Source organism: Dipodomys merriami, unplaced genomic scaffold (genome assembly GCF_024711535.1).
Source record: "Dipodomys merriami isolate MVZ:Mamm:240054 unplaced genomic scaffold, mDipMer1.0.p SCAF_14, whole genome shotgun sequence".
Lineage (NCBI taxonomy): Eukaryota > Metazoa > Chordata > Mammalia > Rodentia > Heteromyidae > Dipodomys > Dipodomys merriami.
In genome coordinates, this window is record NW_027202715.1 from 29,746,768 (window position 1) to 29,771,478 (window position 24,711).

Genomic DNA, 24,711 nt, shown 5'->3' on the forward strand with positions numbered 1-24,711 from the left:
TTGCACATCTGTGTTTATAGCAGCAATGTCCACAATATTTAAAATACAAAATTAGTCTAAGTGTTCAACTACTGATGAATGGATAATGACAATATGCTACACACACATATATGAGTATATATGTATATATGTGTGTACATATGTTTACATGTGTGTGAACTGAATATTACTGTACCAAAAAGTAGGTATATACTTATTCTTGTGGGAAATTATTTCAATTCCAGGGTACTTGACTTACCCCAAAGATTGGTGTTTCACTGATTGAATCATTTTCCACTAGTCTCCATCTCTTATAGATCTGATACCTTTCAATACTTTGAGAACAAAGATTCAGCATGTGAGATTGCAGGGAAAAACATTGTTCAAACCATATCAATGTGACCTGAAAGCTGCTTCAGGGAAATTGAGATAAAGGTGTCAAAGATGACTGAGCAGCATTACAAGCAGCATTTGAGAGACATGGCTGTCTTGCCTCTAGGTTCTGTTTTATGTAAGGCATGAGAGCCACTCTTCAGGAGAATTGTGAAAAGCAGTGTATTGTTTAAAGGAAAGAAATGAACTGTCATCATGATCTTAAGGAAAAAAGTAAGAAGTTTGGAGAGCTTGATGGTAGGAAACATTTGGCATTGGAGAAAAAATGAGTAAGAAATTAAGTTGTAGATGGTTTGGAACCACATGGGAAGGAGTGTCTAATTGTGAAATAGCATATTCTGGAGAGTCATATGTAAAGAGAACAGTTCACCCAGATTGATAAAGAAGAGAATTTGTCAATGATATTGTGAAAGTATAGTTGGAAAACCATTTGGCTATTAGAGCAGAAATTGCATTGTAGAGTCAAATGAAGGAAACCTTTCAGTTGTTGTTAGAACCTAAGAAGTGTTTTAGGAGGATGAAGTACTTCAAAGTGGAGGAGGTGTTTTTGAAGGACGAAATATTTCAGCATGGTATTGAAAGTGATTAGAAGTCATAAGGGCAGCTATTTGAGGAGGGTAAATGAAGTAAAAAGCCAAACAGAAGAAGTAAAGAAGTAAAGAGCCAAACAGAAGAAATAAAACTATACATTTGTGGAATAGGGATGGGGCACAAAGATTAGACTGGTGCAAACAGAGTCTCAATGAAAGTTTCCTTTACTCCAGAAGTGTGGAATCTCCTCTTCCTCCTCTTCCTCCTTTTTTATTTTCTTTCTTTCTTGCCCCTAGAATTCCATCAGTCTGGAATTCCTTAACTCTGGAATAAGTTACACCAGTCTTATCATTTCTTAAAATATTATTTTAAGAAAAGAATTCAAATAAAAATATCATTGAAAATAGTAGTGACTCAGGCTGGCTGTAAAGTTTAAAAAATAGTTGGTTTTTAAAACGTGGAACTGGCCCAGGCTTGTGAAAGAGATTTTTATACCACTTACTATATAATATTAGAGTAATGTCAGATTTTATTGAGTGTGAATGAAAGGTGATTTGTTTTAGTTTACAATAAAGGGAAGAATGTTAAAAGTTCACATTTTAAAATAACTTGCATGCAAGCAAAGGAAGGAGAAATATTACGTAGAATAAGAACTACACCACAGTTCAAGCCCCATGACTGACAAAAGCAAAAAAATAAAATAAAATAAAATAAAACTATGAAGCAAAAGATCTTTTATATATCAATGATGAATGGAGAATGATATTAACAGCTTAGAATACTAGTCATAGATATAATGCACTATTTTAAAAATTGTGTGAAACAAAAGATAGAACCATAAGATTCTTTTTGAAATTCATGATCTAATATAAGTAAAAAAGATCAGATAAGGTGATGTTAAGTGAAATGAACCCCAAGAAAGGGACGAAATCTTCATCCTGTTGATCACACACCAGGGACAGCCCAGGAACCAATAGTCTGGCATGAGTAGAACCCTGACATCCTCATTCCTTCTCAGGGAATAGCGGTGGGAAGGCCATCCTCCCCCCACCACCAGAGAAGAACTCCATCTTTGATACTGACAAAGGCCAGGCTTAGCAGCAAGCTCCAACTCAGGCCTTGGAAGAATACAATCAGAGCCATTCACCAGGTCACAGGAACCTGACCTGACCTGCCAGGCTCAGCTCCACCCAGGGGAAAGTTACCCCTCTCAGGCAGAGATATCTCTGCCCGCTGAGGAGTGACTTTCTTCACTGGGTAAGCAGAGCCAGAGGCTCCCCCTCCCCACTGCAGCCTAAACAAACAATTGAAACTCAGAATGTCTCCAGGCTGAGCTCTGTGAGTGTCTCAGGAGCTATCCCAGATACTGATTGCTAGGGTTAAGACCCTAGCCTCAACACAGTAACTCCAAACTAGAGGACAGCCATCTCCCTCTTTTGTGATACTCAAAGCAGATCTCCCTCCCACTGAACTAGCTTGGGAGGAGGATCACAAAGTTCTGGGTAAGGCAGATCTGTCTGCATGCTCAAACAAACTGAGGTAAGAAACCAATCAAGCCACAAGAAAACAAAACACCACAAGTAGACCTGAGACTCCACCAAGAGACTGGTTACAGACGCAGGGGAAATACAAGATCTCCCCCCACCAAAAAAAAGTCAAAGAACTCTGTTTACTACCTATTTTGTGTTATTTTTTAAATTGTTCTTTATTATATTTTCTTTTTTCTTTCATAATTTTTATTTTAAGCATGTATGTGAGTGTGTGATTTTTTTAAAAAAATCTCTTTTGACCTTTTGGTCTTTTTTTTTTCTCTCTTTCTTTCTTTTTTTTTGCATGATTTAATAGCTCTTCTATTCATCTGCAGATATGAACCCTTCTTCAAATATTATACCTTATCCCTCACTGTGTACAGACTTAATCCAGAAACTTATTGCTCAATTCACAACCTCTTAGACTTAAATTCCTTAATAGTAGTATTATTTCTTTATACCTATATAACTTTCAAGTATTCCAACTTTAAGAATTTTTATTTTTTCATTTTTCCTTTGTCTTTCCCCTCATCTCATTCTATCCTTTTCTTCTCTCAATATCATTTCTCTATACTTATATAATTTTAAGTGCTTCATTTTTTTATTTAAATTTGTTTTGTCCATTTTTAAAAAATCTTTCTCCTATCATTCTGTCCTATCTATTTCCCTCTCTGAGATTAGGATTTGGTTAAATATGTTCTCTTTTTAACTTCTCCACATCCCTCTAATCATATTTTTCCCCACAATTCTCCTTAAACCTAATAATTTCTGGCTTGCCAAATTCTTCTTTGCTGTTCTTAGCCCATTAATCCATAGTCATTTAATGTTGAATAGATTGTATCTGTTGAACTAGATTGTATCTGAAACCATTTTGACTGCATAACTACAGGACTCTGGTTGATGCTTGCCTTAATATAGTATTCTAGCACAAAATTGGTTTTACTTTCATACCAAATGGGCAGAACAAGCAGGAGAAACAAGAAAAATGGCAAGTCTGGATATCTCAATAATCAGGTGACAGAACAGTTAGTGAATAATCCAGAGGAGAGTGTGCACAAAGGTCTACAAACACTACTGTAAAACATGGTGAATGAAAAGATTGAAAACCTACAAAAGACTCAATGTGCACTTGATAGGGAACGAGATGAGGCAAACTAAAGATTAAAACAGGAACTTCACGAGCATAATGAGGCTATCCAAAAATTACTACAGGAATCTTGTGAGCACGAGGAAGCTACTCAAAAATTAATTAAGGAATTGCATGAGCAGGCTGAGAACAGTTTAAGAGAAAGACAGGAATTGTGTGAGCAGTCTGAGAACAGTCAAAGAGTAATACAGGAATTGCATGAGCAAGAGGAAGTTAATCAAAGAGTAATACAGGAATTGCATGAGTGGGACGAGAATAGACAAAGTTTAATAGAGGCATTCATGAAATCCATAGACAGACAGCTGAAGGAATCCAGGGAAAACACAAAGGGAATAATGAATGGTGTCCATCATAAGGAAAGGGAGTCCAAGGAAACCATAACCAATTAACTAAGTGATTTGAGAATAAACACTGAACACCAAATTAAGGAAGTAAAGAAGTTCAAACAAGATCTAAAACAAAGCTCCAACAAAGAATTTGAAGCAATGAAAGCCAAGCAATTAGAAAGAAAGGAAATGAAAAAAACAGATAGACTTGACAGTAGGTTAGACCATGCAGAAGATCGAATCTTGGGGGTTGAAGACAGCCTAGATATAATAGAGACAGAACATACAACTATCCAAGACAAATCCAAGAAATATGATAGATCTATTCAACATTTTGAAGTCCCCATCAGAAGGACTAATCTGAGGATAATGGGTGTAGAAGAGCACCTAGAGACAGAAGTTAATGGTCTAGGCAATTTATTTAAAAGGATCCTAGAAGAGAAATTCCCAAACATGCAAAAAAATAGGCCTATTCAGATACAAGAAGCTTTTAGAACCCCAAATAGACCAGACCAGAGCAGGACTTCCCACTGTCTCATTATAACCCACACAAGATCAATTCAGATAAAGCTGTCAAGGAGAAAAGATTAATCACCTAAAGGGAAACCAATTAGAATCACCTAAGATTTCTCAGCAGAGATATTTAAAGCAAGAAGAGCCTGAAATGATGTATGCCACGCTCTAAAGACAAACAACTATCAACCAACAATACTGTATCCAGATAAACTGTCCTTCATAACAGTAGGCCAAATAAAAACTTTCCATAACAAAGGAAAACTGAAACAATGTATCTCCACCAAACCAGCCCTACAAAAGATACTTAAAGATGTCCTACACATAGAAAACCAACAAGACCACAATAAAGGCCAAGAAACCACACCAAACTGAGAATCCAAGAACCATAGGAAGAGCTCTGTTTTCACAGCCCCTAAGAAGGTGGATAACATGGCAGGAACTCTCAACATTAATGGACTTAACTCTCAAATTAAGTGACATAGACTGTCTTGTCCAGTTGGATTAAAAAGCACAATCCTTCTATCTGCTGCCTTGCCCAGAAAAATAAATATATTCTGAAAGGGAAAGACTGGAATAAAATCTACCAAGTAAAGAGCCCCCATAAACAGCTGAGAGTTGCAATCTTCATAGCAGATAAAAAAAGACTTCAAATTAAAATTAGTGAGAAGAGATAAAGAAGGTCGCTACATGCTAATTAAGGGGTCTCTCCTTCAGGAGGCTATTACAATTCTAAATATCTATTCACCAAACAACGGAGCGCCCAAATTCATCCGAGAAACACTACTTTCCCCCAAACCTCACATAGATCGAAAGACATTAATTGTTGGGGTCTTTAACACACCACTGTGTTAGATAGATCACCTTGACAAAAAACTCAACAGAGAAACCACAAATCTAAACAAATGCAGACATCTACCAAATATTTCATCCAGCAGCATGAGAATACACGTTTTTCTCAGCAGCATATGGAACATTTTCCAAAATAGACCACATTTTAGGCCACAAAGCAAACTTGTCCAAATTCAGAAACATTGAAATTATACTTTGCATTCTCTCAGAACACAACAGAATAAAATTAAAACAAAACACCAAAAGCCACCGAAGAAAGTCCTGTAAGACATGGAGGCTAAACAACACACTGTTGAATCACCAGTGTGTCATGGAAGAGATTAGAAAGAAATTCAAAAATGAACACACAAATTACCAGCTCCTCTGGGACACAGCAAAGGCAGTACTCAGAAGGAAGTTTATAGCTCTAAGTTCATACATCAACAAATTGGAGAGATCTGAAACCAATAATTTAATGAGACATCTGAACCTCCTTGAAAATGAACAGCAAGCTAAACCCCAATCCAGTAGAGGGAAAGAAATAGTTAAAATTACATCAGAATTAAATGAATTAGAGTCCAAGAAAACCATAGAAACAGTCAACATAACAAAGAGATGGTTCTTTGAAAATATTAACAAGCCAGCACTCGTGGCTCACGCCTGTAATCCTAGCTACTCAGGAGGCTGAGATCTGAGGATCGTGGTTCAAAGCCATCCCGGGCAGGAGAGACCATGAGACTCCTATCTCCAATAAACCACCAGAAAACCGGAAGTGGCACTGTAGCTCAAGTGGTAGAGCGCTCGCCTTGAGCTGAAGAGCTGAGGGACAGCACCCAGGCCCAGAGTTCAAGCCCCACAACCAACAAAAAAAAAAAAGAAAAAAGAAAAAAAGAAAATATTAACAAAATTGACAGGCCCTTAGAAAATCTTATCAGAAAAAGAAGAGAACAAACCCAAATAAACAAACTCATAGATGAGAATGGAAACATCACCACAGAAACAACCAACATTCAGAACATAAAACTTTATGCTAATAAGCTTCAGAATGTGGAAGAAACAGATGATTTCCTAGCAAATATTGACATGCTGAAACTAAACCAAGATGATTTAAACGAAATTAACAGGCCCCTATCAAGCACTGAAATAGAAACAGCAATAAGACACCTCCCATCTAAGAAAAGTGCAGGACCAGGTAAATTTGCAGCTGATTCTACAAGGCCTTCAAAGCAGAACTCATACCAATACTCCTCCAACTCTTCAATGAAATTGAAAGAGAAAGTTCACTACTGAACTCATTCTATGAAGCTATCATAACCCTCATCCCAAAACCAGGCAGGGACTCATCAAAAAGAACTATAGAGAACTACAGACCCACTACTTTGATGAATATCAATGCAAAACTTCTCAACAAAATTTCAGCCAATCGACTTCAACAAGTCCAAAAAAATCATACACCCCAATCAAACAGAATTCATTTCAGGGATGCAAAGCTGGTTCAATATACGCAAGTCAATTAATATAATTCATCACGTCAAGGAGACCAAGGATAAGAATTACATGGTTATCTCAATAGATGCAGAAAAAGCATTTGACAAGATCCAACACACCTTTATGATGAAGGCCCTGGAAAAATTAGGAATCCATGGAACATTCCTCAATACAATAAAGGATGTATATAACAAACCAACAGCCATAATTATACTTAATGATGAAAAACTAGAGCTATTTCCACTAAACTCAGGAATCAGACAAGGAAGTCCACTTTGTCAATTTCTCTTCAATTTACTATTGGAATGCCTAGCTACAGCAATAAGACAAGATGCAAACATAAAAAGGATCCCAAAAGGGAAAAATGAAGTAAAACTCTCCCTCTTTGCAGATGACATGACCTTGTATTTGAAGATTCCTACAGACTCCACTCCCAAATTACTTGAACTGATTCAAATATTTGGCAAAATAGCAGGGTATAAAACTAACCGTCAAAAATCAATGGCTTTTCTGTATGCCAACAATGAGAAGAACACGGCTGAAATCAGGAAAGCAACTCCATTTGTAATAGCCCCACAAGAAATAAAATACCTAGGAATTAACTTAACCAAAGAAGTGAAGGACCTCTATGATGAAAACTTTAAAAACCTGAAAAAGGAAATCAAAACAGAATTTAGAAAGTGGAAAAAGATCCCATACTCCTGGATTGGAAGGATCAATATCGTAAAAATGGCAATACTTCTCACGGTATCTACAAATTCAGTGCAATACCTATCAATATTCCAACCTCAATCTTCAAGGAAATAGAAGAGGCGATCCAAAAATTCATATGGAACAATAAAACACCCTGAAGAGCAAAAACAATCCTTAACAGAAAGAACACTGCTGGAGGAATATCAATATCAAATTTCAAATTCTACTACAAAGCCATAGTAAACAAACAGCTTGGTACTGGCACAAGAACAGACCTCAGGACCAATGGAATAGGATTGAAAACCCAGAAATGAACCCACAGACCTATAGTCACTTAATTTAGATAAGGGAACTAAAAAAAAATAGAATGGAAGAAAGACAGCCTCTTCAGTAAATGGTGCTGGCAAAATTGGTTAATCACTTGTAGAAAACTAAAGCTAGATCCTTATATATCACCCTGCACCAGAATCAACTCCAAATGAGTCAAAATCCTTGTAGTCAAAGTAGACACCCTGAAAAGATTACAGGATGGAATAAGAGAAACCCTAGGTCTCCTTGTCACAGGCCAAAATTTTCTTTATAGAGACCCAGAAACACAACAAATCAAAGAAAGGTTGGACAATGGGATTGCATGAAACTGCAGAGCTTCTGCATGGCAAAGGACATAGCTAGCAAGATCAATAGAAAGCCCATGGATTGAGAGAAAATCTTCATTAGTCATACATCAGATAAGGGTCTCATATCTAAAATATACTTGGAACTCAAAAAATTAAATCCCCCAACAACAAATCCTCAAAGAAACAACTGCCTGATAAATATTTGGGATAAAGACTTAAAAAGAAACTTTTCCAAAGAGGAAATAAGAATGGCCAATAGACACATGAAGAAATGCTCAACCTTTCTAACTATAATAGAAATGCAAATCAAAACAACATTGAGATACTAACTCACCCAAGTTTAGTTGGCTATAATCAAGAACTCTAATAACAACAGATGCTGTAGAGGATGTGGACAGAAGGGAACCCTACTGCATTGTTGGTGGGAGTGTAAACTTGTTCAACCACTTTGGAAAGTAGTATGGAGGTTCCTCAAAAGACTCCACATAGTGCTCCCCTATGACTCAGCAATCCCACTTTTGGGCATTTACCTGAATGATCACAAACAAGACCATACTAAAGCTACCAGTACAACTATGTTTATTGCAGCATTATTTACCATAGCTAAGATATGGAACCAACCAGGATGCCCTTCAGTAGATGAATGGATCAAGAAAATGTGGTATATTTACACAAAGGAATTCTATGCCTCCATCAGAAAGAATGACATTGCCCCATTTGTTAGGAAATGGAAAGACTTGGAAAAAGTTATATTAAGTGAAGTAAGCCAGGCCCGAAGAAATATAGGTCCCATGGTTTCCCTTATTTGCAATAACTAGTATATGTCTGAGACAAGCAGAAAAGATCAGATAAGATGATGTTAAGGGAAATGATCTCCAAGATAATGACAAAAGTGCCTTTTTATTTCTTGTTATTGCTTCTAACATATTTATAAGGTACCACATGATGTTTTTGTTGTTTTGTATATCCCTCCCCCACTGTATTACCAGTTTTCACTGTATTTGATGTTGGTATAATTTGGGGAGGGGAAGGGAAAAAACAAATTTTTTAAACAGGGATACAGATTGACCCATTGCAACAATGAGATGTACAAGACACTATTTCTAAAAAGCAAACTTTACACAATTTAGGCGGGGGTGGGGGGAGGGGCTGGTGGGGGAGCATAGTGGTGGAAATGGGAGGGAAGGGATGGTAGGGGAAAAACAAGGGAGGAGACAATGCTTGATAAGAAATGTACTCATTACTTTGCTCCTGTAACTCAAACCCCTCTGTACAGTGTTCTCACAATAGAAAACTTATTTTTAAAAAAGAAAACAAAAAAGCACCTTGAGAATTTGAGACCCTGTCCTGTCTGAGGCAAGCTACTATCTGGAATGTGTTCTTTTAAGCAAAAATGTCCCATAACTTGGGTTTTGTCAGAAAAACAGTCTAGTGTAACAGACTAAATGACTGAATTGCAGGTAAAGAAGTCTAAATATTTTTCAGCTGTCATTAGTAATTTTCAAGAAAGGTATGACAGTAATATTACCCTAGGTTTCTCTGGATATTTTACTTTTACAAAAATTATCAATGTAGATTTGATTATATATTTATTAATATGATCACACCTTTATTATCATGTCTTTGTTTAGTTTCACTGGGGAAACAGAGCATTATAAAAGGAACTACTTGTATAGAAAGAACGGATTCTTTCAAAGATTGTGTTGAAATTAATGTTTTCCTAAACATTAAAGGTTTGTTAACTGAAACCAAAATGTTAAATAGTTTATGTATGTTTAATAATTTCAGATGAGGAATACAACAACGACTGTAGCATGCTGGTATTTTCTTTAGTTCCTTTAAATATTCTTCCTCTATTTTTTTTATCTTGTTTCTGTATTTTCTTATATGGTATCTTGTAGCATTTTGAAGAAAGACCTAAAAATATTTTTGAAAGTCTTGGGGCAGGATATTTGGGGAGAGGACTTCTACAGTCTGTTCTGTTTCTACACTGTAATCATTCATATTTCAGCTTTTAAGAATATAATATATTGTTATTAACAGTAGTAATGTTGCCTAAAAGGTATCTGGAATTTATTCCTCTGTATACATTAAATACCTAATACATGTGTTCTAAGTTTATATTTTTCACATCAAAAATTAAGGACTATGAGAACTCATAACTAATTTTCATATGAAATATTTTCCTTTTTTGCTTGGATAAATAAGTATAGTATACTTATATTAGCTTTTTAATAAATAAACAAAACGAAGCCTATTTGGTGAGAATAAATTGTATATGTAATAAAAAATAATTCTTCATATATATTACACTCTTTCCACTCTGTCTACACAAATCATTTAATTGTTTACAAAGAGAAACTCAAAAATCATCATTCACCTTGTGGAAACTCAGTTTTTATTTTTGTTTTTGTCTTGGTTTTTGTCGGTCGTGGGGCTGGAACTCTGGGCCTGGGCACTGTCCCTCAGCTCCTAAGCTCAAGGCTAAAGCTCTACCACTTGAGCCACAGTGCCACTTCTGGCTTTTTCTGCTTATGTGATGCTAATGAATCAAACTCAGGGTCTCATGCATCTTAGGCAAGCACTCTACCATTGAGCCACCTTCCCAGCACCTGGAAACTCAATTTTTGCTTGTTGGTATGAATGTAATTTACTAAAAAATCATCTTAGTTTTCATACTTTAAAAATAGGAATATGTCAACTTTTCCCAGTCTACATCTAATAATAAAGTTTAAATATTTTAAAGTTGATGAAAAGTAACTCTTAAAACTATTTCTTTTTAATAATGCAGTTTGAGAACATTTTATGAATCTTAACTCATTGGACATGATATCTGAAGAAAAGTTAGTTTATTTCAGAAATGGTGGATACTTCAGTCTGAGAGAAATCTGGTAAAATTACAAATCATCTGCCTATCTACCAGACAAATGTTCAACAACCCATAATATGGGTGGAGGATAGTATTTTTTTGTAGGATATTTTATATCCTGCAGAGAATTAGGACCCTAAAGGGTCCTATACTATGTCTTAAGAACAATCTCCATCAGTGACACTTGATTCACCCTTTGAAAATTGAAGATATTTTCTGAGTATGGGGACTATACTAGACACTTGTGAAATAAAAATTAAAAATTAGATCAATAGAAACAGCATTCATCTGAAATGTCTTATAGTTTTGCCATCCTTCATTTAACTTTCTGTTATACTAACTTGATATAGGAGATTTATAACACAAATTAAGCAAAAATGATAAAAACTAGCTTTGAAAAAATTTGAATTTATACTTCTCAAATGCTTCTTAATTTGTAGTATAATTATATCCAATGTGGAAAATTAAGAATGAGAGTTTCTTAAAATGTATTAGGAAGAAAATTTAGCTGCAAATAAGTATAAGGAATAGATGAATTTCCCTAGTAGTTCTAATTAATTTACCTTAATGAAAGCCAGCAGGCCTGGAGCGAGATTTCATACATTAAGGGAATATAATTTCCATTCATTAGTGCATAAGTTACTGTACCTCTGAAACTTGCAGACAGTTTGAAAATATTTTCAAAAATGAGCAGAGAAATGTCTGGATTCACAAAAGTTTATCCTGAAGACAAGAAAAATAAAATATAAAGAAGAAATCCCTTCCAGGTAGATTCTAAGAAACATCAGCGAGAAGTCTCACTAACTGACGCTGGAACAGATCCTTTAGAAACAATTAAAATTACTAAAATAAAAATAAGTCTAGTATTTCCTAAGTGTAGAGTCATGGATTTTATTTATATTTATATATATGTATACATATACATATATGTTAAATATATGTAATACATTTACACACAAATTATATGTTTATATAAATTTAAGATATTACAAACTGAATTTCTTCTTATATATTATACATGTAATATGTATTTATTTGCATTTCTAAACATTTCAGTGTACTCTTGAAAATTGCTTTTTAAACTCCAATTTTAATGCCTCCTAAACATTGTATTACAGTAATAGTACAATAGACATTTCTATCTAGATGCTTCTGCTTTGCTATCAACAAGTAATATGGTATTTATTTAAAATGTCTCAATAAGTATGTTTTTCTTTAGAGGCAATTTCATTCCTTCAAGAAACCTTTAATTAAATCTTTATTTAAAACTTTAATTCTTATGTGCAAGACTTAACCAATGAGACTTATGAGATGCATAAGTCAAACTTAGAATATGGCCTTTCTATTAAAAAGTATATATAAGCAACTATACAGTGATAGGTCATTTAAATAAATGTGGTTATTTGTAGTAGTAGGTCCTGTATTTTACATCTGAGTAAAGATTTACAGCTAGGGTATTCAGCATGGCCTGTTTCCATCTTTTTACCTGGAGCCTTGTTTGCCAGACACATATAATTGCTAATTGACAAAAATGAGCTCAAGTCTCTGAAGTCTCAATATTTATATTTAAATCACTATAATGTTTTTAAGACAAATATTTTTGTAAATGTACATAGTACTATATTCAAAAATGTGAACTAAAATAAAGAAAATAGGTTATATAAGCTTATAATTATATTTGATCATAGTAAAATAATAATGCATAAAATACATAAAATACATAAAATATCAATACATGTAACATGGTGGTAGCACACTCTAGAGAGTCAGAAAGGCCTTTAGACTGGTTATTTAAAGGAGTTCTGCTTATATTATTCAGAATTGTACATATTTTCTGTGTGTTTCTATTTATACCATATTGATATTCCAGGAAAGGACATCATTTGGCTATGGGACAAAACTCTTCAATTCAGGGAGAAGATACCATGTGTTCAAAGAACTTGAACGCTGAACTCAATTAGATGGTTAATAAAAACATGAAAAATGTGGACTTTAGGGAGGACATAAACAGAGTGAATTTAAGGCAAGAAGTTGGAATACCAAACTAACAATCACGCATGGGCTTGTACTGGTCCTCATTTTCTGGCTATTGGAAAGTATTTCTGTTTATATAATATTCCCAGAGTGAAAAAAGAGACAAGATGAAATCCTGGAAATAGGCATTGTAAGCCAGGAATGCAATAACAGAACTGAGAAATCCTACAGTTTGAAGGCAGAATGTTTCCTAATAAACTGGAAATAGGGAGACAAGGGTAGAACTAAACACATAAGGAGAATATTGAGATTTATAATTCAATTCAGTCCAGAGATGGTTAAAAATACAGAAAAATGACCACTTATGGCATAATGAAAATAAATCTGTAAGTACACACACTGGGTGACATGCAAGGTCTAATAGATGCTATGGAACAATCAAATAGTCTAATTCTTCAGAAAGACTAAGTCAAAACCCCAAAAATAAGAACCAGGAAAAGAGTAGTCACAAGAAAGGGGTGGGGCCAAGGGAAAAGGAGAAGGCTGAAGTCAAGAATTTATTGTATATAAAAAAAAAATCTAAGAAAATTAAGGGAAGTGGGGGTGGGTTGGGAGTGATGGGTGAGAATGTTGAAAGTGGTGACAATGATCAAGATGCATTGTATTCATGAACTCCTTTGTACAACTACTTAAAGATAATCCAAATATTTTTAAAAGGGAAACATTACATTTATATTTAGTATATAGTAGGTAGATGTTTACTTCAGTACATAGATAAAGGTTCAGAAATTCACATAATTAAAACTCACATATTTTTCTCATTCCTCACATTTTCTTATATATTATGAAGTTGTTGTGGCAGAAAAATCAAGCTAAAACTTTTAGTCAGCAACAGACTTAGGTATTCCTTTGCTTAATAGAACAGTTTAATGAAGGTATTTAAAACATAAAAATAAAAGAATGGCTTGAGGGAGAGACAAAAGGAGGCTGAATTTGGTTTGATTAGTGGAACATACTACAACTAAGAAGCAACCAGAAAGTTAGAAATAATAGCTGTCATTTGAGTTGCTTTGAATGTATATGGTTGTATAACTGAGCAATTATTTCAAGTGATGTAACAGTTCTAATAATTTAGGAATAGGTAAAACTTTACAAGGTACAGTAGTTCACACTTGTAATCTTAGCCCTTTGGAAGTAGAAGTATGGAGATCATGAGTATGAAGCCTTCAAATATGTATAAGCTCCATAATAGCAAGACACATTCTCAAGAATTATATAAATAAATTACATTTTAAAATGCTAAGGTAAGATTAAAATAAAGATGATATTTTAAGATGCAAAAGTCAACATTTAAACAAATTTCCTTTCTTGTAGAAAGTTTAGTTTGTGATTTCTTTTATTCATACTTCCATTAACTATAGTTTATCTCCTTCTCACATGATGTAAATTAAGAACACATGATTTCAGAGTTTGTATGAAAGCAGCTTGGAGGGAATTATAAGTTAGTCCTTATACTAGCAATAATGAGGATGAAACTATCTTTTATGACATAATTATCTTATTATTAGTAGGATATAATGGTGTTTTACAACCAAAAAATAAAAACCCCAAAGTACTCAGTTGTTATGTAAATAAACCCATGTGTAATTTTATTCTGCTGCCTTACATTTAAAAAGTAATATTTACTTTCTCTTTCACTTTTCAAAAAAAATGCTGAATTGTGATTTTCCTCCCTTGAGGCTTGAACTCTTGGCTTGGGCTGTGTCCCTAAACTTCTTTTGCTCTAGGCCTAGCACTCTACCACTTAAGCCACAGCGACACTTTTGGCTTTTTCTGAGTAATTTATTGGAGATAAGTCTAATGGACCTACCTGGACTGGCTTCAAACAGATCTCAGCCACCTGAATAGCTAGGATTACAGCCATCAGCCACCTGCTTGGGCTTATATTGGGATCTTTTTACACAACTCTTTAAGAGTAAACATTGCCAAAATAAACCTACATATAGTCCCGTAAAGGTCTTTTAAATTTATAAGGTCATAGACAGGCTTCCCTCTCGTTTATTACACTATTGTTCCTATGCTGAGTTGTATTTCACTCTTTAGAATACCTTATTCATATTTTCTGATGTTCTGTGCATATTAACGGTAAGAGCTTTAAACTGACGATTTCCTCATGGTTTATGAAAATAAAAGAGTGAAGCAAAAGTAATTCTATAAAGCCAGAACTCTTTCTTGTTCCTTTCAAACACAGCTTGATTTTAGTAGGGGTGTGGAGGCCTGAATATCTCTGCAGTTACATTCTAAAACATTTCCTATCTGTAGGAAAGTAAGCCTTCAGTGCTGTTCGATGTTAAAATTCATCTAATTGGGAAGCTAAAGTTAGTGTTATTGGACTTTAATGTGTTTGGAACTTCTTAGGACATCACTAATTATTCCACTAATATTTCTTCATCCTTAGTATTCATTTAGGCCACAGAGGGGAACAGTTACTTAGGCTGTTAGAAAATTAATGGTCTCACCTACTCCCCTGTATGATAGAAGCAATTATTTGGTGATTTTCTCTTAATGTTGGGCACCTGTGTGCATTAAAAATTCCAGATGAGATCTTAGAAATGGGTAAGTGGTTGTCCGTATCTAGGCTTTCATTTAAAAACATAATTACAGCAAGTATAATTATGACATCCATTTTTGGCTTTATTCCTTTTAAATAACTCTCAGCATAACTTTCTTGATTTTTTTTTCACTAAAGGAAATTCCTCAGAATCAGTATTCAAATCTTCTAGGGTCACCTATTAATGATTTTGTCATGAACCCAGAATAAAGGTTTCATTACAAAGAAGCTGATAGAATAAGTAAAATGAAGTAAAATAACATCTGTTCTTTAAGAAACTTGATTTATTTAGTTTTCTAGATGAGTCAGCTTTAATTTTTAAGCATTAATTTAGCCAAGACTGCTAGATGTACTCCTATTGTTATCTAATAAATGATAGGAGATTTTTGATTTTTATTTATATGTGCTTTAACTAGAATAGCTCTATGAACTTTTCCAAATTTTAAAAAGCAACTTTAATTCTATTTATAGTATGATTTGCTATGTTTCAGATCATGTCTGTGTTTATTCATTTTTAAGTTCAATGATGGTGTTTTATAGAAATGGTGTCTTCAAACTGGTTATTATCAATCCCACTGTATGTATCAGGCATACTTACAACACTTCTAGATATTTTAAAATATCATGTATGTGATTTTTCCCTTGAAAAGGACACAAATGTAAAATCTATGAGAAAGTAGATAATTCTTAATTAAAATACATATGAGTTGTACACTGTCTCAATCATTTTCTTTTTTTTCTTTTTTTTTAGGGGGGGTTCAGTCATTTGGCTTGAACTCTGGGCCTGGGCGCTGTCCCTCAGCTCTTCAGCTCAAGGCTAGCACTCTACCATTTGAGCCATAGCGCCACTTCTGGCTTCTTTTCTTTTTGCTTATGTGGTGCTGAGGAAGGGGCGCTGTCCCTCAGCTCTTCAGCTCAAGGCTAGCACTCTACCACTTGAGCCATAGCGCCACTTCCGGCTTTTTTTCTTTTTGCTTATGTGGTGCTGAGGAATCGAACACATGGCCTCAGGCATGCAAGGCAAGTGCTCTACCACTGAGCCACCTTCCCAGCCCCTGTCTCAATCATTTTCTGATTTTCAATTCCATGTCTAATTTTGTTTTTATCACTTCATCTTTGTGGATCAGCGAAGTATTCTGGATGACTTTTGTCACCCGTTCTCTAGAGACATTCAAATCAAGGCACCAACAGATTGTCCGCTGAGGGATGGCATCCTAGTTCTTTTTTTTTTTTTTTGAGCATATTGAAAATTTATTCTATTTTTAAAAGCCTCTCATCAGTAAATGGTCAAAGGCACAATTAACATTTTTGCATGCAGTGGCTTATTTATATTTTTCAAGCCAGGTTTGACCTGATAGCAGAAACACATTTACCACCACACTCTCTACCTTCATAACTTAAGAATTGTTCTGCAGGCTATTCTATGGCTTTCGATATGCTTCATAAGCTACTTGGGTAACAGAAAAGCACGAACTTAAAAGGGATTTTTTACATATCTGTTTGAAGCTGTACTACTATTAAAAGCTTTGGGTTTTTTTTAATATTTTTATATTCTATTCATTTATTTTATATTCTTTTTATATCCTTTTTTAGCATATATATTTTATTGTAAAGATAGGCTTATTGGTACTTTGTTCTCACATGGCATAAAGTAGTAAATAACTCTGTGGGGAGAACTATGTTAATGGAGATGAATTTCAGATTTTAGGCCTCACCACAGAAAGAATTCACAGGCAGACACACTTTAACAGAGCAAGACTTATTAAAAAATGAAAGAACCAGATTTATAAAAGTGAGCGACCATTCATATAGTAGATTAAGTTCCCTGATTGGTCAAGTAGTTATCAAAATCTCTTGTGCATAGTGTTTAATAATTATGCTCAGGATATGTAACTAATTGTGAAAGTTTCTGAAAAATGATATGACAATTCCAAGGATTGGGGACGAGGAAGAACTTCACTTAATAAGGGGCCCTGGGATGAAGATAGTGATTTGAGGGAAGTGTATGCATAAATTAGCATATATATTGAGATGAGATGAGAACTCTTGATAAACTTTAGGGCTGGGAAAGTCCTGCTGGGATACCAGCATTACACCATTACACAAAGATACTGTCATGGTCAACTGTAAATCTAGCATAATGGGGAAGCAATGTGTTTACAAGAATGTGTCTAGATACTGTTTTATATCTGTTCTTTGGCTGCTGTTTTTATAAGATATGATAGATTGTTACCTTTCTTTGTGTGTATGTATGTGTGTCTCTGTGTGTGTGTGTGTGTGTGTGTGTGTGTGTGTGTGTGTGTGTGTGTGTGTGTGTGTGTGTGCTAGTTAGGCAGTTGCTCTACCAGTTGAGACCTATGCTGTGGAAGGACAAAATATTAAAACAATGTGACTAGCCATAATTTCTATGGTAGAACAGGAAAGGACATGAATCCTGCAGTGATGGATATCGTGAAGAGTTTATGGAATTGAAAATTTTACTGATAGCAGAGAAGGGGTTTAACTGACTATGATGATGGAGGTGGTGATGTGGAGTTGTATATTACAGTTTAAGCATCTGAAATTCCAGTATAAATATCTCCATAATACATAAGACTAAACTGGTAATAGAATTCATTGGATGCAATTCAAAGACTGGTGTTTTCTGTGTAACTTTGTGTGTATGTAAAAGTATCCTATCTTGTCATTTCTTTTATGCAAAGAACATTTTGTTGTTTCTGTGTATGGTTGTAATTCATGTGCACACTATCAATTATATTTAAGTCTTCTAACTAGGTTTAAATCCTGAATAGTATTTGTTATAAGTTATGTACTATTGTACATATTGTACTATGTACTCTGAAAATCCATTTCACTGCTCCTAAGTACAATATCAAGTATGTGCATTCAACAACACATACTTGAGATGTTTGGAAACATGCTAATAGCTCTGGAAACTATCCTCAAGAAACATCTCCAGAGAAAAGTCTTTTGCTATTCCAGAATCCTATGGCAAATGGAAGATGTAGAAATTAACTTTGATTTATTAGCACACAATATACATATGAAATGCAGTTTATATGTAAAAACATGTAAGCATGTTTTGATATACCTTCTTTATTTACTCTGCTTTAAATATTATGATGAAAATAAGTATTTCAGAATTACAATGACTGACTCCACAAATAAATTTTTGCATTAAATTATTTGTTTCAGGAAAGACATTTGACAAAAAGCATTTTAATCATTTAAGATGAACTATAGCTATTTTGTAGTTATCATAATTTAATGAATTAGGAACAGTGCAAAATGAAATTGGTTATTGAAATTGGAAGTTAATCAGTAGGAACTGTGTAAAGTGGCTTAATGTAGCAAACAATCACCATGATAGCCATACTTTCTTTTCTGAATGTGATTGTACTGTTGGATAACATTGATTTTAAAATGAAAAGCCTTTGAGTCCAACAAACAAAACTAAATGAAAGATTTTAGACCTACATTAGAATGTATTAACTGGTTGCAACAATGTGGAGTTTAAAAGCAGACATAACTAAACAATGATATAAATCAAGACAGCAGTTTTTCTGAGGGAGATGAGGATGGCTCAAATGTCATGAATGCATTTTGTAGACTGGTTGTGTTCATTGTTATTGAAGCAGATGCCGCTAAAATATGCATTTTGGGTATATTTTGTAATATGTATACATTTTAGGATATGTGTTGTATTTCAATAAAGTTCACAGTAACAATAAATAATTTTAGGAGAAATTTATATGTTAATTAACAGTTAAAATTTAGTGTATTACCAACATTTTAACTCAAACTACATTAATTTTAAATCTTTTTGTACTTTCTGGAAACATTTCACATGGTCAACACATATAGAGAATTTGAAGTAAAATCAAGTTCATTCTATAATTTTCTACTATTGCAAATATGCCTTTACTACTATTGTTTGTATGACAACTGTACAACTTATTAGAGATTCATTGATTATTTAAATTTAATTGAATCAAATTAGAATTTCACTTTGTTATCTATATTCATTAAAATATTGGATAATTAGGAAGTGGCGCTAGCCTTGAGCTGAAGAGCTGAGGGACAGCGCCCAGGCCCAGAGTTCAAGCCCCCACGACCGACAAAAAAAAAAAAAATTGGATAATTATATCTGGCTAGTACCCATTATAGTGCAGAGAATATCATCCAAGAATATCATTTTGTTCACTATTCATTAATATAAATGAAACAAAACATTCCTCAAAGAGATTTTTCTGAAAATTTTAGCATATATTTAATGCACAATAAACTCAATTCCATTGTACCATTTTTTTATATTTTTATTTTATTTTAAGGCTGTTGTCAGAAGGGTTACAGTTACATAAGTAAGGTATTGAGTACATTTCTTGTTGGACATTTCTATACAAGCAAAAATGAACTACCAAATTTTTCTTATCATTCTCTCTTCCTTCATCTTTCACATTCTTAATGTATTTTTCTTTTTTTCCTAAGGCATCTTTAATTTTTTTATAGTGAAAATACCATACAGAGGGGTTACAATTACGAGAGCAATGTAATGAGTACATTTCTTATCAAGCATTCTTGCCTCCTCCTTTGTTTCCCCTTCCCATCTCCCCCCTCCCATCCCTGTCCCTTGCCGCTCCCCCGCGGACACCCCCCCCCCCCGCGATCCACTCCCACCCCCTCCCCGCCCCCGCCGTAGTTGTAAAGTTCGTTTTTCGACATAATGTCTTGTACACCTGTATCCCTATTTAAACAATTTGTTTTTCCCCATCCTTAATGTATTTTTCTAGCGTATCTTTTTCCCTAAATTTACAAACGGGAGAAAACAGATAAAACATCTTTCTGAGACTGGCTTATTTCAAGTAACATGAGGGTTTCTAGCTCAATAAAATACCTTACAAACACAATATTTTTCTTCCTTCTTTACGACTGAATAAAACGAGTGAACATACATTCTGTATTTTCTATATCCACTGAAGGAGACTTAGGTTGATAGCATAAATGACCCTTTTGAATATTGCAGCAATAGACATGGGTTTTCAGGTAGCCTTAGAAAAAAACTCACTCTGATTCTTTTCTATGTATACCAAGTGATATTTTAGCTGTATTATGCATTAATTTTTCTGGAATACTGGAGTTTGAATTTAGGACCTCATGCAAGGCACACTACCACTTAAGCCATGCTTCCTAGTCCTTTTTACTTATTTTATTTTATTTTTTGTTAGGGTCTTGAACTTTTGGCTCTGCTTGCTCAGAACACAATCTTCTTACTTTATTCCACACTAAATAACTGCAATTGTAGATGTGTGCCTCCACATTTGGATAATATTTAGTTTTTTTATAACCTCCACACTGATTGTTGTAGAGGCTGTGCTAGTTTATATTCCAACCAACAGCAGCTAAGAGTTCTTTCCTCTCTTTAACTTTGTCATCCTGTCTACTTTTGTGAAATCATCTGATACATTGATCTAAGGGTATCTGGGCAGATTCCATATCTTGGCTGGATCAAGAAAATGTGGTATATATACACAATGGAATTTCACTCATTCATTAGAATGATATTGTGCCACTGGTAAAGAAATGAAACACTTGGAAAACATTATGTTAACTGAAGTAAGTCAGGCTCAAAGAGACAAGAGATCCATGCTTTCCCTATGTCGAGCTGGATTTAGCTTATGAACTCATAAGTGAATACATTGGATGGCAAGCAAGTGTGTATGAAAGTCTGAACTGAAATATGGTAGATAAAAGGGAAATCTCTTGAATAGCATAATTTCTTTGAAAGCCAAAAATCAAATTTCAGCAAAATAAAATACCAAGAAGAGGGTACTCATAAAAGGTGGGCTGGGGGCTGGGAATGTGGCTTAGTGGCAGAGTGCTTGCCTAGCATGTAGGAAGCCATGGTTTGATTCCTTAGTACCACATAAATAGAAAAAGCTGGAAGTGGCTCAAGTAGTAGAGTGTTAGCCTTGAGTAAAAGAAGCTAGGGATAGTGCCCAGGCCCTGAGTTCAAACCCCAGCACTCTCAAATAAAATTAATAAAATAAAACAAAATAAAAAGGTGGTCTGGGAAAGGGGTAGACAAATGTAGAGGAGAAGAGGATGAGAATGCACACAATATTCCAATGTATATCCTACAAATTAACAAGAGAGAGGGAAGCTGTCAGTAGAAGAGGGATGGGTGAGAATGTTGAAAGGGGTGGTAGCATTGAGTAAGATATTTTGTATTCATACATTACCTTGTTAAATGACAAAAAAGGGAACCATTCTGACTTGAGTAAGACGTTACTCCACTGTAGGTTCAATCTGCATTGCCTTATAGTTAAAGATAATTTTTTTCATGTATCTATTTGCTATTTGCACTGTTTCATTGCAAATTGAGTTTGCTCCCCTTATTCTTTGGATTCTTTGTCTTTTGATGTATAAATTTGAGGTCTTTACCTATTCTGGAAAACTCCTGGTAGTGAAATAACTGACTTTGATTTCTATTCCATAAGCTCTCTTCATTCACTTACTTTTTTTACTGTCCAAACGCTTTCATAATGGGTACAATCCCATTTGTCAATTCCTGTTATAATGTTCTGAGCTACTGGACCTCCTATTCAGGAAACTGTTGCCTATCCATGAAGCTTAAAGGTTTCATCTATGCTTTCCTGCAGCTTCAGATCTTATACTAATGTATTAGACTCATTTTGAGTAATTTTTGTACAGCATAAGAGATAAGGATCTACCTTTAGTCTTCTATATGTGGATATCCAGTTGTTCTAGCACTACATGTGTTAAAAGAAAGTATCTTTATTTCAATGTAAGTTGGGGGCATGTTTGTCAAGAATCTGATGGCAGAATTTATATTGGTTTATTCTGGATCTTCTGCTCCATTGGAGTATGTGTCAAATAATTTTTTATTATTGAATAAATGTTTTCAAATTCCTGTAATGAAAAATCATAAATATAATACTTAGTATTTTCACTGATAATAACAGCTATGCAATGACATTAATTATATAATAAAAACACATATGTAATATATCTATTTTCATGAATACTGTATAGATTCCTGTGGCAATATTTTATTTCTTCTGCTTACCATTCCCTTTGCAAATATTTCACTATTGACATTCTGAAAAAGTTTCCTTTAGTCATGACTGAAGAACCAAAATGACATATTTTGTTCATAATTGTATAATTTTAAAAAGGGATTGTAAGTAAAGGTTATTCCTTTTTTATTTTAAATGGGAAGAAAGTTCGGTCTATTGGTCATAATTATCTATCAACAGAACAAATCTTATAATCAGGATAAGGGTAATTAAAAAGAAATTGAATCAGTCAATCAAATCTGCTATTATTATGTAATAGCATTAACTGATTACAATTTCTCTATGTATCCCAAAATCAACTTGTTAAAATATCTGAACTTTGACTTACATTATGTTATTTAAGTTATGTTGTTATAATCTTCTATTTCTTTTTTTCCTTTAGGTTATATGCTAGAACCCAAGCACAATAACCTTATATGTATTACACAATGACAATCTTTGGGTAAACAATAAATCATACATATTAATCAGTTTGGGTCAGAACTTACCTAGAATTAAACTCATCAAACATACCTATCAAAAATCTTAATTGATTGAGGGTTGTAATATGTCCTTTATATTGATAGTCACTACCATTCCAAAAATATCTATTCATCAATGAAGACTCAAAGTACACACACACACACACACACACACACACACACACACACACAAAGTTATTTGGAAAAACAGAGTGAATTGTGTTATTACCCAGGAAACAATAATCTTTTTTTTTTTTTTTTGTCTATTATGGGGTCTGAAGTCTGGGCTTGGGCGCTGTCCCTCAGCTCTTTAGCTTAAGGCTACTGCTCTACCACTTGAGCCACAGTGTCACTGCTGGCTTTTTATCCTTATGTGGTCCTGAGGAATCAAACCAAGGGCCTCAAGCATGCAAGACAAGGACTTTACCATTGAGTCACCTTCCCAGCCCTACAATAATCTTGTAGACAGAAACAAGCCCTTTAATGAAGGTTAACCTTTACCTGTTGATTTTTGATATCTCATTTTTCCTCCCAGGCTACTGATATAGATACTGGCAATTATAGTGCCATGGCATACAGACTCATAATACCACCTATTAAAGAGGGGAAAGAAGGATTTGTGGTGGAAACATACACCGGGCTTATCAAAACAGCTATGCTCTTCCATAATATGAGGAGATCTTACTTCAAGTTTCAAGTTATTGCAACAGATGACTACGGGAAGGGACTGAGTGGAAAAGCAGATGTACTTGTAAGTACCTGAATCTTTGTATATATAAGGGAGGTATACACAATTCTAGCCAGAGATTAGTGTTTTGGTTTTAACATCTTTAAAACAAATTTAAGTTTTTCTAAAACATGATTGTCATTAATTTTCATCCAGATTTTAATACTTAGCTTTTATAATTAAGAATACAAAGAGAAATGTTTTATATCAACTTTACATATGAATAAGTGTCACTTCCTTTCTTTAGCAATCTCTCTATTGAAGGTATTTATTATATTTAACTAAACTAAAGCTTCCTATATTATCACTGATATGCTATTTAAATATTAATGGCACAGAAGTTGCATGTTACCCTTTATTCCAAATATTGAAAATCAATTAAAATATCCTTCAGAATTTCTACTAATTTGGAAGAATGGGTTACTTGGACTTTTTCTAATTAACCTACTAAAAGTAGGAGTAGACATTTTAATGGAAATATTTATCACAGATAAAGTGAAGTATAATTTATCTATTGTTTTTCACATCTTAACAAATGTTCATATTTCAAAATCCTCCCCCCCTAGTTTTCTATATAGAAACCATGCAGAAAGACATGCAGAAACCAATGATTGAGTATTTTTCTTCTTAGATAATGATAAACAAAATATAAGAATGGCTTCTGGGTAAAAGATCTCTGCAAGAATTAGGCTACAATGCAACAAGTCAATTTAGCCAGGTAATTAAGAGTAACCTAGGAGATGTTAACGTTGACAAAGATTTTTGATCCAATTAAGATCTTTCAATCTAGTGAAAGTTAATGTTATTTCTTTTCTTATTACTTATGATGTATATATATACTAGGTATGACATATATATTATATAATATATATTATAGATCTTTGAAGCTAAGGAATTCATCTCAGTGTTGGAATTTTTCCTACAA

General features: G+C 34.1%; 1 protein-coding gene across 3 annotated transcripts in view; it reads left to right on the top strand.

Annotated features, from left to right (window-relative positions):
- Pcdh15 (protocadherin related 15) overlaps positions 1 to 24,711 on the top strand; it is a 620,145-nt gene that overhangs the window by 555,281 nt on the left and 40,153 nt on the right. For all 3 annotated transcript variants that reach the window (XM_070020439.1, XM_070020440.1, XM_070020438.1), the window contains one exon: positions 23,595 to 23,810. In XM_070020439.1, coding sequence (XP_069876540.1) covers positions 23,595 to 23,810 — 216 coding nt within the window. The remainder of the gene's footprint in view (positions 1 to 23,594; positions 23,811 to 24,711) is intronic.